Source organism: Danio rerio, chromosome 20 (assembly GCF_052040795.2).
Source record: "Danio rerio strain M-AB ecotype USA chromosome 20, GRCz13ab, whole genome shotgun sequence".
NCBI classification, from domain to species: domain Eukaryota; kingdom Metazoa; phylum Chordata; class Actinopteri; order Cypriniformes; family Danionidae; genus Danio; species Danio rerio.
The window spans coordinates 22,023,703-22,037,936 of record NC_141040.1 but is presented as its reverse complement, the minus strand read 5'-3'; the positions used below and the strand labels follow the sequence as shown (position 1 = coordinate 22,037,936).

General features: G+C 37.8%; 1 protein-coding gene across 4 annotated transcripts in view; it reads left to right on the top strand.

Moving 5' to 3' along the window:
- The window catches only part of cdc42bpb (CDC42 binding protein kinase beta (DMPK-like)), a 145,268-nt gene that overhangs the window by 120,418 nt on the left and 10,616 nt on the right, over nucleotides 1-14,234 (top strand). For all 4 annotated transcript variants that reach the window (XM_087297630.1, XM_087297631.1, XM_087297629.1 and 1 more), the window contains 6 exon segments: nucleotides 2,153-2,215; nucleotides 2,306-2,902; nucleotides 6,692-6,789; nucleotides 6,871-6,955; nucleotides 9,739-9,859; nucleotides 9,951-10,068. In XM_087297630.1, the coding sequence (XP_087153756.1) occupies nucleotides 2,153-2,215; nucleotides 2,306-2,902; nucleotides 6,692-6,789; nucleotides 6,871-6,955; nucleotides 9,739-9,859; nucleotides 9,951-10,068 (1,082 nt within the window).

Below are 14,234 nucleotides of genomic sequence, written 5' to 3'. Positions count from 1 at the left end.
ACCAATACTCCGATTTTAATATGATTAAGATCATACTCTTATTAAAAGTCTACCGTGTAGCCTAAGCAGTGATTTTATTACCTTAAAGGAACACCGAGTCATGAAATGCAGATGATTTTCTTTCTGTTCGCCATGCGGTATCAACTTACAACAGAAGTCGAAAGTTAAAAATGAAATGCCTGAAATTGCATGAAACTTTGGAGAGCCTGGTAATGCGACTAATTGTTTTATACTAAAACTTGCCTTCAAAAAGTGCTTCCTTGGTCTTATTTACATTTCTTCCATGTTAAACACACGTCCACCACAACAGGAAGTTAAAAAAAACCTGCTTCTGCGTTAATTGCGTTAATTTTTTTTTTAATTCGTGTTTTAATTATTTAAAATTAATCGCATGCGTTAATGCACTAATTTTTACAGCGCTAATATATATATATATATGTATGTATGTATGTATGTATATATACACACACACACACACACACATACATATATATATATATATATATATATATATATATATATATATATATATATATATATATCATAGACTGTAAAATATATGGACGTAGTGTCCGTGACGTCACCCATAGGTTTCTGAAGAGCGCAAAAGAAGCCACAAGTAGGCGCGGCCAACCGTCGCCATTTTGGTCACGCGTCATCACACCCACGGCGGGATACCAAACAAGGGCAAAGAGGCGGAGAGTGAGCGGAGCTACAGACACCTGCTGGCATTTAGCTTGGACCTGGTTCAGACACACTTTACTTTGGGAGAAATGCTTAATACTTTATCACCTGTGACTCGTTTGTATTCTGACCACTTGTGCTTGGTTGTACACTATATCAATAAAGTGTTTAGACTTTTAAAAACACTGCTGTAATACATTGAGCCACTAAACATTGTTCTTATGACAATTTTTCAACAGGAGGAAAACGCGAATTACATCCAAACACTTCAGATATAGTCTGTGTTAGTAAATGTAAGACTATTGATGAAATCCAGCATAACACTGTATGACAACGCTTCAGATGACTGTTCTAGAGCCTACAGCTAATCAATCTGACAGATTCTGGAGTGCATTACAGCTCTAAATATAAATATAAACGATAAATGATCTTAAATAAAACAAATACATGTACAGAGATGGTATATAAGTATATAACTTTACTCACATGGGAAACGGAGGCCACGTGAATGGTTTGTGAGCACAATTAAGTGCCCTCAGCATGCCATGCCATCTAATAATTGTAGGAAACAAGTCCAAAAGGCAGTTGACTGTGTAAAGCCACATAAAACAACACAGAAATACGATAAATATGCCGAGTCTAGTGGCTAATCTGCAGGATTCAGCTGAGGTGACGTGACGGCGACCAGCGAGAACTAGCTGTCACTCAAGTGGCCACTCCCTTAATTATGCAAACTTAATATAACTTAATATAAAGGAAACGGATGAGTTATAAAAAAATTCACCCCCCTCACAGTTGTCATGAAGGGTAATATTACCTGTATTAACCAAAATCTTTTTTTGTACCAGGCTGTAAACACCTTTTTTTCTGCTGTAAAGTTGGCCATTCTAACAGTGGGCTCAATTGAAATTTGCTCTGTTTTGGAGCCAGGAGGGGCCAGGACTAGCGGAATTTCAGATGAATTGCAGTTTTAGTTACTTCCATATTGGCTTCCTGAGGGAGAGCGGGAGGTTGCCGCTTGATATATATATATATATACACACACACACACACACAAACACATACATATATATATTTATATGTATGTATGTATGTATGTATATATATATATATATATATATATATATATATATATATATATATATATATATATATATATATACAAATGCTGCTTTTATTTTTATTATTACCTTTTTTGATCCCAGGTTATTTTGGTCAGCATTTTTTATTGTATAAGTCAGTGTTTCTTCAACCACGTTTCTTGAGGGCCACCAACACTGCATTTTTTGGATGTCGCCTTAGTTTGTCACACCCATCACAGGTCTTTTAGTCTCTGCTATTGAGTTGATTGAAGCCTTTGGGTGGGCGCCCCCTAAGACATTAGTGACTGAAACACTGATGTTTACAAATCACATCCAGGAATGTTCCATTTTTTAAAAAATAATATCTGTTGTTTTTTCCACTGCAGATCGAGAACGAATTGTCTTGGGGACAGAAGATGGCCTTTTTGTAGTCGAGATCACCAGAGATGGTATGAATACTGTACATTCCTCGCTCAGTTCTTATCTTTTTATTTATTTTTATTTCCATTATAAATCCAATCTCCCATGATGTTTTTCAGTCATTGTTCGTGCCGCTGACTGTAAAAAAGTCTGCCAGATCGAGCTCATCCCCAAAGAGAAGATGGTGGCCCTGCTTTCTGGCCGTAATCGCCATGTCCATTTATACCCCTGGGCGGCACTAGAGGGCGCTGAAGGGGGTTTCGATGCCAAGCTGACAGATACGAGAGGCTGCCAGGCCATGACCATCGGTAACCTCCGCCCTGGCGGTCCAGCGTGTCTCTTTGCAGGCGTGAAGCGGCAGGTTTTCTGTTATGAAATCACACGAGCGAAACCCCATCATCGCAAACTCTGGGAAGTGCAGGCGCCAGGGGTCGTCCAATGGCTGGGGATAATTCGAGAACGGATCTGCGTAGGTTACCCATCAGGCTTTGCTCTGCTGGCCATGCAGGGAGAATCGTCGCCGGTCAGTCTGGTGAGCCCAGGTGACCCCTCGCTGGCATTTTTGGCCCAGCAGCCTCTGGATGCACTTCATGCTATGGAAGTGGGGTCCAATGAGCTGCTGCTGTGCTTCAGTCAGCTGGGAGTGTACGTGGACGCGACTGGAAGACGATCACGAACTCAGGAGCTCATGTGGCCCTCCACACCGCTCGCCTGCAGTAAGTCACTCTGAAGAGCTTGTGTGGGAAGTCAAATGTAATTGGGGAAAGTTTCTAAGCAACGCTGTGTGTGTGTGTGTGTGTGTGTGTTTGCTTGTTTTCAACCCTCCTGAAATTCCAGTGTTTTTCATGTGTGGACTTGGAGGAAGGGAGGAGTAGCAAAGAACAGAGGAGAGGAGGTAGAGAGGACAAAGGCGACAGTTTGAGGTTTCATAAATAAGAGAAGAAATTAAGAGAAATGAATAAACAGCAGGGAGCCTGATTTATGGTTTTAATTTGAGTTTATCTTTAGGATGATCTCTTTTGATTTTGAATTATTTAATTAGCACAAGATTTTTAGCTTCACCTTTACTGGACAGGACAGTGGGGAGTGTAGAAAGGAATGTGTGGGGAGGAGAAAGACTGGGGAAAGACACACATTTTGGGGGGGGGGGGGATACATTTTAGGGTTTACAAATCATATTTACAAATATATATTTCATTCACAAACCTGGCTATAAAAACTGAGGGCTGGTCGTCTTAGGGATTGAAAGCAGGCAAGTTTTAAAGATATTTAAAGAAATAACTGATAACCTTTTGACCTTGTTTGCAATATCAAATACAATACACTTATCCAAGAAATGGTTTCTTTCTTTTCTTTCATTTTCTCCTTTCTTTCTTCTTTTTTTTTTTTTAATGATGAGTGTGAGTTCAGTGATTCTGGTCTGGCGTGATTTTGTTTAATATATGTAACATTTAAAAATAGAACGCAGAAGAGTAAAATCACTCATTTAAATGTCAATTAGTAAATGTTAGTTAGTTACTTTGTTTGTTTATTTATATAGCTCTTTTTTTTACAACACAACGTTGCCCAAAGTGCTAAACACAATTAATACTTATTTAAAAAAGTCCTACACCACATACAAAACAATTAAAACTTAAGACAAACCCCTTAACAATAAAACGGCTCGACTGCTAAAGAACAAAGATGCAGTTTCAGAACGTTTTAAATACATATAAAGTTGGAGCGTGTATTATGGGGTGGAAGCTTGTTCCAGAGTTTTTAGAGCAATAACAGTAATAATTCCTTCAATTTATATAGCGCTTTTCTAGACGTTTAAAGTGCTTTTACACATTGGGAGGTGATCTCCTTATCCACCACCAGTGTGCAGCATCCACCTTGATGACGCGACGGCATCCATATTGCACCAGACAGCACACCACACACCAGCTGATTGGTGGAGAGGAGACTGAGTGATGAAGCCAATTATGGTATGGGGATGGTGTGGAGGTCATGATGAACGGAGGCCAGTGGGCAAATTTGGCCAGGATGCCAGAGTTAAACCCCTACTCGTTTCGAGGGACATTCTGGGATTTTTATAGACCACAGAGAGTCAGGACCTGGTTTAAAGTCTCATCCGAAAGACAGTGCTCACTGAGCAGTATAGAGTCCCCATCTATATACTGGGGTGTTAGGACCCACACAGACCACATGTTGAGCGCACCCTGCTGGCCTTACTAACACAACTTCCGGCAGCAACCTAACTTTCCCATGTGGTTTCCCATCCAGGTACTGACCAGGTGCAGCCCTGCTTGGCTTCAGTGGGTGATCATGTGAGAGTTGCAGAGAGCTAGCTGACGGCAAAAGCCCAATCCCCACTTCGCTTACTCCTGGGACATGGGTACAAAAAGAATAAACTAATCAGAAGACCTTAGTGACATACCAGGATTATAAACATGTAGGAGATCTGATAAATAAGATGAAGCCAGACCATGTAACGATTTATGAACTAAAATTAATCTTAATTTAAAATCAATCTGTGACTTAACAGGCTGCCAGCCCAGAGATTAAAGAACTGGGGATATGTGTTCATGCTTGCGAATCCATGTCAGAGGTATCGCATCCGCATTTTGGACTAATTGCAATCTATTCAGGGCATTTTGACTGATTCCCACATACAAAGAGTTGCAAAAAGCAAGTCTCCCCAAAATAAAAGCATGAATCACCTTCTCGAGGTCATTATTTTATTTTTTTATTTTTTTAATTACAATTGCATCCAAAGATGCTTCTCCTTCATTCACTTTTGGTGAATGTATCCTTAGACAGAAAGAGTTGATATCATTAGGCGGTATCCAATAATCATTGGGTGTTTCAACCCTAAACCGAAACACCATCAACATTGGTGGGTCAGCTGTGGCGGCCAAATCACTGCCCATCAACTCCCCTTGGCTAAGCTCCTCTTTCCTGTTCCATATCCAGCAAGAAGCTGTCTCTGCTGCCTTCCCAATCCTGCAAATGGTTATCTTTCTCTCCATAACCTCAATGGCTGTAAGCATCCTCCATACTGACTGAGTGGGGAATCCTTTACAGCAGACCTCAACTGGAAACCCATGCCTGCTAACCTTTCCCCTTGCAGTCATGCAAGAGGTCCTCTTCTTATGGGACTGTAAGTTCGATAAGAATGATCTTCTTTGCCTCTTCAGACCACAGTACTGCAATCTGGCCTCAGAGCTGTCTGGACAACCGGGGGGAATTGTAGTCTTTCCCTCAGGTCTAGCTTAATTTTCCATGATTGGGCCTTTGCAGCAGATTGGTTCTTGTTGTTACTGTGGTTGGTGACTTTTGACCTGCTCTTAACAAACGTAATTGATGGTATTGCTCTGTGGTTGGTTTTTCTTGCATCTCTCTTGCTCCAGGGTGTTTAAAGAGCGTTATGAAGCATCTTGTCATGGCGCCCCCTGTATCTACCTTGGACAAGCGCTATTTTACACCCTGACAGGATGTGTCCTATGGTACCCCTCCAAAAATAAACCTTACACAATGGATCCGCTCTTAAGCCCCACTTGTGCAAGTTTGTTGGAGTTGGGAGTGTCATTCACCGATCCTAACATGAATGAGATACGCAAGTCGTAAATGAAAACTGGGTTTAACTGCTGAATTTACTTGTTTGTTTAATTTCAGATCACTAACGAACTCAAACCCTAGGTTTCTAACAACAGGTTTTTGATAAGTTGATAGCTCACCAAAACCTGATAATTCCTCAGGGACAGGATCCCCAAACCAGACCAGCTCATTTTTTCTCTCATTGAAATGTTAAAAATTTGAGGACAGCCACGTCTTAACCTCAATTAGAAATCTCATAAAGGAGTCAAGGCAATTTTTAGCTTTATTTTTAAGGAGGACAGCGTAAAAATGAAAACCCACCCCATATTTACAAAAAATAGATCCTAAAGTTAAAATAAAGAAATTATAATGTTGAATAGGAAAAAAAAAGATAATTATTTTAACTTTTGCTATTAATATTGAAAAGTGTGATTCAGTTATTAATAAAAAAAATATGTGCATTTCCATTAAGTAGGTAGTTGGTAGCTGGTGGTTTTCATTGAAGAAATTAGTGCAATGAAAAAAAGCTGTTATTGAGAGGCTTTATCACATCGGAAAGTAAAAAATGTGCATGGAAAAGCTGTGGCTATCTCTATTAGGGATGTGAGCGGAAAAAATGGGCGGCGGTAAACAAAATGGAGCAGAAAGGTCAAGGGAAAGCAGATAAAGACAATATAATGATATGCAGCTAGTGTTATGATGTCATGTGAATTATATAAACAATCAACACTGAAATTCATGTGGCATTTACTCAACAATCATTTCAGCAAAAAAAAAAAAAAAAAAAAGCATTTATTGTGATATGCAGTCAGAATAGTAAGCAGCGGTTTCTGACCCAGTTTCACTGTGCGTCAGGTAGCCCTTTGAGAAATGGTATCCTGAATGATTAAGCATGCATTCTTAACCTCCACATGCATTGTTTTCAGGCTCAAACTCGAACTGCCTGACGGTGTACAGCGATTATGGGGTCGACGTGTTTGATGTTCACACTATGGAATGGGTTCAGACCATCTCATTAAGAAAAGTAAGTGACGCATCCTAATATTCGAGTCTCTGAAAGAACAATTGTTTGTATTCAGCTGATCTGACTTTCTACTCTTTATAGATTCGACCTCTGAATGTGGAAGGCAGTCTAAACCTTTTGAGCATTGAGCAACCCCATCTCATCTATTTCAGCAACAACTCCTCGGGTATAATCTTACCCCACAGATGCACACTCACTTCATCATGTCAGCACACTGAGCCTGAAGTCTGCGCCAAGAGTCTCTGATCACAATAGCCTACCTGTGAACAACTATGCGCTCCACAAAATGATGTCAATCATCCCAACCTACACCCAAACTGATGCACATGTGCATGTGCTAGCAAGCTCACACATGCTTTTAGCGCAGTAGTGCTGGAGTGCTTAGATTAATCTGTCTCTCAAATCCGTTCACTAGAATGATTTTTTCATTGATTTGTTCTTTAAATTACATCAGATTGACAGTAGGTGTCACAGAATTGTTCACTCAACAGATTTGGTAATGTTACAAACCCATTTCTGACTGAAATGAGTTGAATTACTCTTCGTTTAATTTGGCATTAGAGCTGGGCGATTAATCTAAATGAAATTGAAAATCACAACTGAGCCAATCCAAGTAGGTATCGCTGCAGCCCGGAGACCTCCAAGTGGGAGGGATTACACCACAAGTAGTTTGGGTTTAGGTGATGTAGGTGGAGCAGATATCAATAAAACACATCAGGTTACTGTGAGGTTGGGTCTAGGGTTGGGGTAGGTGTAGACGTTAATAAAACTCAATAGGTAACTGTGAGGTTGGGTCTAGGGTTGGGGTAAGTGTAGATGTTAATAAAACAACAGGTTACTGTGAAGGTTGGGTTTTGGGTTATTGAAGGTGGAGACATTCATACAGCACAATATTCGACTCTGTGCTATGTACAAGACATTAAATAAATCAAAATTCCAGGTTTGTACAGCCCACACGAAGCCCACTTGGGGCTGGCTCCGACCTCTTTTTATAAACTTCTCAGCAAGCTTGAGATTGTCATGCACATCTTGTCAAGGAAGCACGGCTCTGTGATCAGTTGTAAATACTCTGAAAAAGAAAGTCAGGAAATCTTCAAAGCAGTTCATTCTAAACAGAATATTTAGCTGCTTTTTATTGATTCACTGTGACTAATAATTTCTCGACAATGGAATAATCTCAGAGAAGGATTTATTTCTAACACTCGACTGAAGTTATGAAATAAGTTTGGAGTAAAAAAAAAAAAGAGAGAAGCTATGCAAACAGTTGTAATTATAACTTGACTTAATAAAGCATTTATTAACTTGCACATTAACTATTGATATATGCCTGAAGATATATACATTTTGATTTGAATAGTTTATTAATCATTTACTAATGCATTCTGAATAATCTTTAAAAAACAGCAACTTCTCTCAAATAACTGGTTTATAAATAATGCAATACTTAATTTTGTAATGAAAAAATAATCATTAACAAATTATGAAAACAATCATTGAGCTTTTTATAAAAGTCAAGAACAGAGCATTTGTATCTGCAGTTAAAAACTGCTTACTAACATCTGTTAATGTAGAGTTAATGCTTACCAGATAATGAATTCACTATTTGCTAATGCTTAAAAAATTAGTCATAGTGTGCAGTTGTAAAGTGTTACCAAATTATCTTAATTTCATAGTTGTCTGATTAAATTGTGCACTATGACTCTATGTATATAATACTGATTTATCACAGGAGAGTTCAGGAAGAACTTTTAAGCATCATAAGATGTCCTAACTTGGATTTTTCAGTGGTAAACTGTAACGTTTCTCTTTGAAACTGTTTGTGTAATTGATATGAGACTTTAAGGCTGCACACAGAAGAGTTGCACAAATTAGTTTGTCATTATTATGAATTTTTACAACAAACAAGCACATGTTTTATTACATTCATAACGGCATACCTTTAAATTTCGCAAGTCCATAACTCCTGTATAGCAGTCCCACAATATTCTGACACTCGATGACACTCGAATACCCTGTCAGAAATGTCTAGTGGCTGGGAATGAGCATTTTACAGTGTCTGCTATAATGTTAATGTTGTTTTTGTGTGTTTGCATTGATTAATATGGCCAGAGTGTTAATGCACAGTAAAGTTACGATCTTATTGCCACATTATATTGTTATGATGACATGATATATGCCTTCGGTGATTTCCTGAAGATAAATACCCACAAATAACACAACTGGAATAATTACAGCAGTCGCGATTGCCAATCTCATATGAAGCATGAGATCACAATGACATGATGATGTGTGCAGGTGTTGTAGTGTTGTCCCATTTCTTAGGGGTAAATTTTTACATTTACATTTTAACACATGGAAGGGGTAAGGGTACAAAAATAGAACTGGGATTGGGCCTGTATCTGTGTCTGCATTGTAAACAAACCAAAATATGCAATCTCTAATGTTGGGTGCTATTCACACAAACACATCAACAGTCAGAGTGTAATAATGCATTTGTACATCTAAGCATTTGTTCAATTTTAAAATTTGTTTAACAACGCTAAATGAATGCGAATGATTTGTTTGATTACAAGATTTTTTTTATAAACTCTGTTAATGAATCCACACATTAAAGGGATTGATTTGTTTATTTGCATTAGCTCATTCGTATGAAACACTGATCCATAAAAGCAGCCCAGGTAATGAAATGTACAGCTCCACCCTTTGTGGTCCATTTACAATTCGCTTCCTGCCCACTTTGGCAGACGGCCCTCTTGATAAAGACACTTTTGTTTGGTAAACTGAAATGACCTCATTTGTCACACCTCCTCTAGGCGTACTGCCAACAGTTTGCAAAGCACATTCAGACCCAGCGCCTCCGAGCTCAGAAACATTGGACTGCTGTAGTTTAGCAGGCATAACCGTGGTTCTCAACCTCATTCACACGTGTTTACTCTGATATCTCCACAGATGGCTGTGACCTGGCCATCCCCGAGACCTCAGACAACAGCAAGAAGCTGATGGTGAGGACGCGCAGCAAGAGGAAGTTCCTTTTTAAAGTACCAGAGGAGGAGCGGCTGCAGCAGAGAAGGTCAGCTGGATTCAGATGTACATTTTTCACACTGCTGTCCTTCTCGTGCTATCTTTCTAATTCATGTGATGTTTTTTTTGGTGTTCAACAGGGAGATGCTGAGGGATCCTGAAATGAGATCCAAGCTAATCTCTCACCCCACCAACTTCAATCACGTTGCTCACATGGGCCCAGGCGACGGCATGCAGGTCCTCATGGATCTGCCTCTGGTAATGCCTCAAATCCTGCTATTTAGAGTTGATTTGAATGCATATAGCATACTTGGCGCTAAAATCGACGGACCCTTGCTTAGTAGCACATTTTCAAGTCTGCATGGGGCGACACATCTGCTGAAGAGATTATGAAGTCACCATCCTATACCAGTGTCACCAATTTGCCCAGGTTTTTGTAAGGCAGTGTTTCTGAATTCTGCAGCCTGGGTTTCACACTTGCATGTTGTAGGTGTTTTATAGAAAATCAGGGTATCTTCCGTCCTTCTATATTCGTTTTCAAACAAAAAAGAAAAACTTAGAAAACAGCCGTTTTTCGTTTTCTCTTTTGCTCACAAAAAATGACAAAATCACACACAAAAAACCCAAAAACAAAACAAATATATATATATATATATATATATATATATATATATATATATATATATATATATATTTTTTTTTTTTTTTTTTTTTTTTTTTTTTTGGGTTTAGGGTAGGAAAAGGAATAAACGACTTTAAAATGCATTATCCACATGTAGGTGGTGCTGAAACGCCCTTTTTTTCTCTGATTGTCCAACCAAATCTGAGCTTGTGATGTCGCCCTAAAAATAATAGTCCTTTGTGAATTAGCACCCAGGCAAGGCCCTTGATTTGTTCAACCTTTACATGCTACCTCTGAGCCAAATAATGAGAAAGAACCAAATCTTCTACCACAGCTATGCTGATGACACTCAGATCTACCTAGCCTTACTGCCTAATGACTACAGCCTCATTGACACCCTTTGCCAATGCATTGATGAAATGAGCAATTGTATGTGCCAAAATTTTCTTCAGTTAAACATAGAGAAAACTGAAATGATTGTGTTTGGAAACAAAGATGAGGTTCTCAAGGTAAATGCGTACCTTGGCACTAAAGGTCAAACGACAAAAAATAAGGTCAAGAATCTTGGTGTGACTCTTGAGTCAGATCTGAGTTTCAATAGTCATGTCAAAGCAGTCAGTAAATCAGCATACTATCATCTCAAAAACATAGCAAGAATCAGATGCTTTGTTTCTAGTGAAGATTTAGAAAAACTTGTTCATGCTTTTGTCAGCAGCAGGGTGGATTACGGTAATGGACTCCTCACTGGTCTTCCTAAAAAGACAATCAGACAGTTGCAGCTCATCCAGAACGCTGCAGCCAGAATTCTAACCAGAACCAGAAAATCAGAGCACATCACACCTGTCCTCAGGTCTCTACACTGGCTGCAAGTTACATTCAGAATAGATTTTAAAGTATTATTACTGGTCTATAAATCACTAAATGGCCTAGGACCTAAATACATTACAGATATGCTCACTGAATACAAACCTAACAGATCACTCAGATCTTTAGGATCATATAAACTAGAAGTTCCAAGAGTTCAGTCAAAGCAGGGTGAATCGGCTTTTAGCCACTATGCCCCTCGCTGCTGGAATCAGCTTCCAGAAATGATCAGATGTGCTCCAACATTAGGCACATTCAAATCAAGACTGAAAACACATCTGTTTACCTGTGCCTTTACTGAATGAGCACTGTGCTGCGTCCGACAGATCGCACTATTATGTTTTTCTCTTCTTCTTCATTCTTTTATATCACATTTTACCTGTTTTTATGTTTTGTTTTGTTTTTACGCATTTGTATTATTTGTTTTTATTTTTATTTTACTTGTTTCTTTTATTCTTGTTTATGTAAAGCACTTTGAATTGCCATTGTGTATGAAATGTGCTATATAAATAAACTTGCCTTGCCTTGCCTTATAATAATAATTCAAAGAGACTAAGCCGAAAAGAAAATGAATGAATGAATAACAATAATATGCCTATCCGCTTGTTGAGTGTGACTTCCGGGTCCAAGCGCTCTATTAAACTGTATTGGGAGACACAACAAATGGTAACAGTAAATGTTTACAAAGCGCTGTAACACTTGCAAAAATCACGGTCACAATATATATGTTCATGCCTAATATCCAATTACCAGAAAGTGATCATTTTTTTATAAATTGTTAAAATTTTGGTATTTGTGAAGCAGTAAATCCAGAGACTTTTGTGTAAACTATGATTTTATATAAAATTCACTTTAATGCGTGATATGACTAAACAGTGCACATGAAAGAATATTTTCTCAATTCAAAAGAGTTAACAGCTTGGACCCGGAAACAATATTCCATACATCACCGGTACGTCACGACTTAACAAACGGATAGTTAGCTGCCAAACTTCTTGTGTTTGATTTGGTTGGTCAATCAGAGGAAAAAGTGCGTTTCAGCACCGCCTACATGTGGATAAGGAATTTTAAGGTTGTTTATCCGTTTTCCTACCCTAAACCATAAAAAATGGTCTGCGCAGTTGCCTAGCAGTTAGCGCGCCAACATATGGTGCAGTAGCAAGCAGGGCGTCCTGAGTTTGAATCCCGGCTCAAGGACATTCGAATTATTTTTTTGTAAACTTTGAAAAGATTGACTTCACACTGGGATGGAAACTCTGCTACTGTCACTAATTTAATAAAAAAATGTAAAATAAATAAACAGTCATTGCATAATAAGGCAATCATTTTTTAAAAATGGCTTTTTAGCATTTATGAGAGGTATCAAAGTAATATCCCAGAATTGCTGTTTCCCTAATATTGTTATATTTTATACACAATATTGTCTTTTATTTATTTTACACCATCAAAACATTTCCAGACTAGAAAAGGAGCAGAATATTTTGGGCATTTGCACTGCGTTCTGTTGGTTTTATTCATCTATGGCTGGCTTAAATCAGTCAATATACCAGCACATAAATAAACACAGCAAAATAACTTTTAGAATTTCAATACATATATTTTTGTCAATATCACACATTTACAGTGTCTCACTAATTTGACACATCCAGTTCAGCTCAGAGAGCCACTACTAATGGAACAGTTGTGTAATAAGTTGTATAATGAGCAGGTTTGCTAAATATACATCAATATACAAAATGTGCAGTGTGATGAAACCCCGGAGCAAAGTTCAGAAACACTACTCCAGTTAGAGGAATCCAAGAGCCACTTCTTTATTCTCAGACCATCTTCATTTTTATTCCATGCCATGGAAAAGAAAATCATTTCACTTTCCTGCTATTAAGCTGCACTTTAAACACCACTAATGCATCTATATAACAAAGCATACAGTACAGCAATTGCAGTCTGTAGCCAGATTCATAAAATCCTTGAAATAGTATTACAGCTTAACCATTTCTAAAATATTAATAATAAAAATATATTTATAATATAATACAATAATAATAATATATTTATTTAAATATATTTTTATATCAAAAACTGCTTATATGGTCTAACTGGTTATAAGATATAAAAAACACCTCAGAATAGGTCATCATGTAGCTAAAATTGACAGCTTTTAATTTGTAGTTTATATAAAAATTCTTATGAAAGAATGATTATGGAATGATTATGCAATTGATGTACTGTAAGTTGTTTTTAAGAAAGATCTCCTGACCAGGTAAAACCAGGTAAACTTGGTGGATTCAGGTCAATTGCTGCTTTTTCACTGTTGGGCCAGTGCAAGCCAGGGCTTACAATGAGCAGGACAGGTGCTGTTCGCAGGAATATACTAAATAACTCCATTTTAAGTCCAAATGTGGACACATTTAGGAAGATTAATGAAATGATAAATTTACTTATATTTGGAATACATTTCTTTATATTCTTTATACTTTCTATTTAAAAAGAATTACCATTCGTCACAGATGATGGCACTTGCTTCACACTTTACTGTCAATACTCTCCTTTGTCCTATCCATTAAAGATGAAAACCCAGAAAAAATATTATTTAAAAATAAATAAAAAAAATTTATTACCAAGAATATTGACAAAATTGTGTGATCTGTGGAGGTCTGATTGCTTTCTGCTATATTCAAATTAGTCAAAAAAAAAGAGAGTTTACAAACCGAAAAGTAGAGTCTCATGCATTAAACAAGTAAAGCAGAGTTACAAAACTTAGTCACGTGGGTGCAGAAGTCTGAGATCATCAAAACACAGGGAAGAGATGAATGAAATATGAAAGCAGATAAATGCACAATTACAGTCAGACAAGATTTGTCCTCATTTCTTCAAGTGGCCTCTGGCATTCTAATGTGTATTAGTCATATTTAATACACATTAAAGTGTAATATGTGTT